The 5970-nt window shown below is 41.4% G+C and overlaps 1 protein-coding gene across 2 annotated transcripts; it reads right to left on the reverse strand.

Moving 5' to 3' along the window:
* Nucleotides 1-3421: 3421 nt before the first annotated feature.
* Nucleotides 3422-5103, reverse strand: LOC147884635 (peroxidase 5-like). Of its 2 annotated transcripts, XM_087397792.1 has the most exons (5): nt 5056-5103; nt 4602-4818; nt 4314-4505; nt 4018-4183; nt 3422-3861 (listed from the first exon to the last, which is right to left on the reverse strand). In XM_087397792.1, exons 2-5 carry the CDS (start codon nt 4800-4802, stop codon nt 3479-3481), a joined length of 942 nt encoding a protein of 313 aa, XP_087253918.1. In that variant the 5' UTR covers nt 4803-4818; nt 5056-5103; the 3' UTR covers nt 3422-3478. The 2 variants fall into 2 exon arrangements, with proteins under 2 accessions (XP_087253918.1, XP_087253917.1); XM_087397791.1 differs by lacking the exon at nt 5056-5103 and having other exon boundaries at nt 4602-4997.
* Nucleotides 5104-5970: the final 867 nt, after the last annotated feature.

Here is a 5970-nt window from a genome sequence, read left to right on the forward strand (position 1 = left end):
AATGTGATTAGGCCATTGCCCTCACATTAATCAAGTATTGGGACTATCTTAAGGTCCCCTTAATTATTTCGACTTTATAAAATGTAATGTAAATTGGTTTTTTGATAATATAGCTAGGTTTTAAGGTACAAAATAGAAATGTTTGTGGTTGAATCATGGTCATATCAATTCTACTATGAAAGTTATGAATATTTGCAAAAAGTAATCCATTTTTGCCATCAAGACTTAGTGATGAACATAATGAAAATTTTCACTACATTGATATAGCAATTGTCTTTGATGGACTAATGACTTCTATTTGGATGTGTTTTCCTAATAGGACATGTTAGAGTGGTGTTTTCAATTTTGAAAAATTATCTTTTGGTCTAGTTTTACCCTCCCAAAAATTGATCCAATTTTACCACTCCAAATTTTTGTATTTAACTCTGACTAATGACATTTCTAGTTGAGATATTCTTGTTTAGTCGACAAAACCTACATAAATGGCATCCACATGAAAATATTTTTATGTCAACCACATTAGTTATCTTCTAATAATTAATATTATGATCATTAATCTTACCATATTGGTAATCTCCTAATGATTTAATATTATGATGCTTACACTTACCAAAGTTGGAGCTTTTCTTGCTAAACAATTCAATCCCAATGGTGAGACTTTTTTTACAAGATTGGATTTCCATGATGGCCAACCACACTTGTGACTTTTATTTATGCAAGAATAATGATATCACTTGGGCCATTTACAGCCCCATCTCTACTAATTTTCCCTAATATTATTTAGAATCTACTTTCATTTTCGCAAAAATAATGCAATCACTTGGGCCATCTAAAGCCCTATCTCTACTATCTTTTCCCTAATACTATTTAGGAAATCTCACATCAATGTGACTCCATTGAGAATTTTTTAAAGTCATTACTTGAATTCTAGACTTAGAAGCATTTCTCAGCAGTGCCACATTCATCATTGCTATACTATTGCTATACGCTCTGTGAACTTTCAAAATTCATAACTCTCAAATGATCAAGAATTTTTCCACGCTCCGTGGACTTTCAAAATTTGTAACTCTCAAACAATCAAGAATTTTTCCATAGTGTTTGTCATAATAGATTGTTATTTTTGGAAACAAATTGCCACAAATTCAAGATTCTCCGTTCATCAACCAAACAATGCATAGCCTTTTATCAAAAAGACCACTTGCTACATCTAGGTAATATGTATTCCTTTATATCAATCCTACCATAATAGGAATGTATTTATGGATTACATTTTTCACTGTTGCTGCTCTCCATGGGCATAGGATTTGTATCAATCTCCTTCCCAAGATGCCTAACAAAGGAACCACTTCTAAAAGATTTCTTCTCCGTCAATGCACTCAAATTGATGCATTTCTCAAGAACATCTATAGCGTCGTGAGCCTTCATGATCAATGGAGAGCATGGCCAAGGACTAACCTGAAAATACCTCAGAGCAATTGGCAATACTCCATTCATATGCTCGTCTGCACGACTCAAACCCTAACATGTATGCCTCCTAAAGAAAGCAATGGACTATTGGCAACACTAACTTCACATCTAAATCCTGACCAACAACACTGATCGTCACACTTATCTCTAGAACACGCATGTAGGTTTGCTTTTCCTTCTTTTTCAACCCTTGCCTCATTTCACCACATCGCATGTCGTGCCACACTCCCCCATAATTGCTACATGCGGCGTATCCAAACTGTCCACTTGCTTTGGCAAAGGCCCCTCAATCCGCAAGGCTCCATCAACTGCACTCCCATCGATTTTCGTCATAGCCACTTGCTCGACTGCACCCGTATGAAACTCTTTCATCCCCACCTCTTGAATCGCGACATCCGACTTCATAGCTAATCCATTGCGCTTCCTTAGGCAATCCCATTTTCTCACTACCACATTGAACTTTCTCACCACCTGCCTTCTCTCATTGTGTAAGACACTATTAGATCATTGCATGGGAGTTGATTTATCTCCAACAATGTTTCCTCAACATACAATAATATCTCTCCATTTACACCCCCTTCCCCCCTTTCCACAAAGGACAATAACACGACAACAATAGATGCCCCTAATATTCAAAAAATCATTTTGATTAATTACTTGGGAGTGGGGGAGAGAGGGGAGTGGTATATCATGGCAAAATATTTAAGCATAGAGGGGGGGCAATAAATAGCCTAACATGTGGGAGGGAGGGAGCTTGAATTAAATAAAAGGGAGGGGAGGGGCATTAAAGAGGGAGGGACCTCTGACATTAGGGAGAAGGGACCACTTATGAAGGGCATTAAAGAGGAAAGGACATCTCAAAGGGAGGGGGATGAGGGAGGATTTATAATACTATAAGGAAAGAGGCCTATAATATTACTCAATAAGGTGGCTCGGCTTAAGCTTGGGAAAAAAAGGTTTTGAGATCTTGAATGTCTAGGGAAGCCCTCCTTGACGTAGTCTATGCATAAAATAAAATAAGCTGCGGAGATATATAGGTTATAACACCTAGGCCAATTTCAATTTTGTCGACCCTAATCAACTGTTGCATCTACTACCTTCAATGTTCTTGTAGCTTGGAAGTTGGAATCCTTCATCTGTAGCTACGCCTCTTTCATCATTAGGAATTGTGGCAAAATGGATTAAGTGACTACTTATTTGCAAAATTTTATGGATTAAGTGAAAATTGTATTATAAATATGGTGGCATTATAGTTTATAGGGCAAGATAAAAGCAACCTAATAGGTATTCAACAATGTAATTGCGCAAGAAGCTGCAGCAGCCCAATGGTAGGGCTGCCAACCTAAAAAGGCAACAGCCCTCATTCAATCTCCATGGGGGGGTTGAGGCAAGGCGGGTTGCCCCTCATAGCCTCAACCTTGTGTGAGCTTTTTATAAAAAAACATGTATTGGGCTCTTCAAATCTTCCATTCTATGTTATTAGAGGTTACGCATACATTTTGTTCTTGATATAGGCATGATAAGCATCTTTCATATTGATTGAAGCTACTTTAATGCAATGGTTGATTTTTCAATCAATGGTCAAATCAATAGACTTAATGCTGAACAAGAACACAATCAATAGACAGCATATTGACTTCAGAATCCATTGTGCGTGTCAAACAAGCTGGGCTTAGTATTGACACAAATTATGATACGCACACAGAATCTGGAAGTTCTCAGCAAAGGTGACGCTGGCCTTGGAGACTTTTTTTATAAGATTGGCTCTTGGCAGATGATGAACTCAGTTTGTGCCATACTGATTGAAGCCACTTCAATGCAATGGTCGAATTCATCAATCAAGGCGAAACGACCAGGCTTAAGACTAATCTTAGCGTCACCTTTAACACAATCAATGAACATACATCCCAGTCTACTGTGCAAGTCAAACAAGGTGGCAGTTTTCACACAAATCATGATATACACATGAATGGAAGTTTTCAGCAGAGGTAACGCTGGTAGATGATGGAACTCAGTTCCTCACCCTGCAATTTTTCCGGATCTCGCCAACAGTTCCAAATAGAACATTGAGAGAGCTCAAATGAACCATTGCAGCGGTGAATTTCGTTTCCCAGAAATTCCCGTTCGTAGAATCCAAATTAGAGCCGAACTGGCTTCCGACGTTTGTATGAAGATCCTGATCAGACGTGAGAAGACCCTTGTTGATATCCAGATTCGTAAAGTAGTTGTTGTCGAAAACCAAAGGCGTGGTTGGATCCAGAGGCACTGTTGCTTGCGGATTCGCATTGCAGACTTTTTGAAGCTGAGCAGCGTACTGAGGATTAAGAGTCGGATCGTTAAACTGCAGGCGATTGGAGAAGGATGAACAATGGGCTCTTCCAATCGTGTGAGCACCTACAATCGCAACAGCCTTCATGTAAGAAAGAGGGAAGAGAGTTTTCTATGCCTGAAACAATCCCAATCGCGAGCTTCGCGCAGATAATGCAGAAACGAGTGACTTTGTTTGCATGCCTATAGCGGGCAGAGTACAATGTGCATGTCAATATTTACCTGACAGCGTTATCATCTCATCCTGCGAGAGACCGTGCGAAAGGAAGACCTGCGTCAGAATTGGGGTGGTGAACGTTGGGAGCGGCAAACTAAGGGACGCCGTTATAGCAGACGAAATCGTCCCGTCTCTCCTTCCCGTCGGGACCAGCCAAGTTGGGCCTCCGGACTGCACATACTCATTAGACACTCTTCTTTGTCAACTCTCTCAAAACTTTAACAAGACAACGCATTGGCGAAGAAATGTGATTTTTTTTTAAAACTAGCTCATTCTGGGAATTTGAATGTGGAGAGCCTACCAATACAACGGAATCGCGTGCAGCAAGAGCTACAATGTCGGCACACGAGACTATCCCAGGACACTCTTGTTCTAATGCAGCTTTGGCAGCATCTATCACCTCGTAGCCTCTCACTGTTTGATTCGGCACAGCAGTTTTCTCAGCTGGTGGAAACCCCGGCGCATTGTCCAGCAGAATGGAACCATCACAACCCTGCAAAAGCCTTTGTAAGAAACACGGTTCATCTAAGCCTGACTAAGAAATTCTATGAAAGAAGGCTATTGGTAACTATGAGCTATGAGGGTTAACCTGTACAAAGCAATCGTGAAACACCAACCGAAGTAGCGAAGCAGCGATTGTGGGATCGTTCTGCACCGCTTGAGTGACAGTTTGCGTCACTATTGTCTCTGCCTTTGGGCAGTTGATATTATAGAAACCAACAAACTGAGCATGAGCTGCTTGATCTTGCAAAGCAATGAGAACAAGTAGAGGCAATAGCAATCCCGCCATGCCGAGCCTTACGCTTCTACAAGTAGGTTTGCAGGATTCCAAGTCAACCATAAAGTCGTTCACTCACGCTACTGAGCCAAACGTAATAGAAGGACTCATGAAAACTTTTACGATCCGTGAGGAGTTGATCTTTCCTTCACGCGAATAACTCAAAACGCAAGAACGGAGAGATGGGCGGCACAGGTCAAGCCTTCCAGACTCAAGGATCAGACGGAAGGTAGACAATCAATCAGCGTCAGAAGGGAAAACTTACTACTTATGAGAAGAACCGTGCACGGGAGCGATTTTTCAGCATCAAGAGAAAACGGTGGACTCAGGTGGAGGCTGGACCGGTACGTTGAGAATCGATGAGATGAGATGAAGACGCAAACATTGATGGTGAAGACACCTGTGAGCTGACTGCTCTTGAGAGGCTACTCCTCGTTCAGAGTTACGGCGCTCACATGCTACAACCTCTCCCTACAAGCAACGGCTGGACTGACCAGAATGCAGGTCTTATCCCCAGATATGATTCCACCAACTCACTATTGCGCCTGTGCAAATAATAAAGTATCAGTTGCTTCCCTTCATAAAGGCACCGCCCAATTCCAGCAACTACTGTTTAGCTCTAGTTTCTAAATATATTTCTAGCCTCTTGCTTCTTTGCTGCGTCCATATTCATCAGAGATCGTGCGCTCTGATTGGATTTACCGAAGTTGGTGATTGACTAGCCGGGAGAAACGAATTCGGCAAAGGTTTTAAATTCTAGAGCTCTTTTTGGCCTGCCCTCTGGCTAGCCTTAGCAATCACGATAGTTCTCATTTCTCAGGCCCTTCACACATCAAAGAGTGTCGGCCCATCTTTAATGGGGGGTCAATCAGAATGTTCCATTGGGGTGCATGGGCACCCCTTACACACACCAAAAATTTAGGGGACTCCAAAAGCTGAGTTAGCTGCCACCTCCTGCCCATCATAAGAGCTTTCTTGGGGAGGCAACCTTGGCTGCCAGAGTTTCATCAGATTCAAGTAGAGGATGACTCCCCATTAAATGCTACCTATTTTTAAAGATTCTTACTTGGGTGGTGTGTAAAGCTCCTGCCCATTCAAGGGTGTCCAAGTTTCCAACAAGTTGGATACCCTTTGGCATTGTGTAAACACCCTCATTTAGTAAAGTAGAAATTCGAAATTT

The sequence above is a fragment of the Dipteris shenzhenensis genome, chromosome 26 (genome assembly GCF_047967505.1).
Source record: "Dipteris shenzhenensis isolate YYH24624 ecotype China chromosome 26, Dip_SZ_1.0, whole genome shotgun sequence".
In the NCBI taxonomy this organism is placed as follows: Eukaryota; Viridiplantae; Streptophyta; class Polypodiopsida; order Gleicheniales; family Dipteridaceae; genus Dipteris; species Dipteris shenzhenensis.

Coding starts and splice junctions, on each gene's coding strand:
- LOC147884635 (XM_087397791.1), bottom strand. CDS start 4,853: ATGGTTGACTTGGAATCCTGCAAACCTACTTGTAGAAGCGTAAGGCTC. Junction 4,506..4,601: donor TTCACGATTGCTTTGTACAG/GTTAACCCTCAT, acceptor AGGCTTTTGCAG/GGTTGTGATGGTTCCATTCT. Junction 3,862..4,017: donor TGAGATGATAACGCTGTCAG/GTAAATATTGAC, acceptor TTGCGATTGTAG/GTGCTCACACGATTGGAAGA.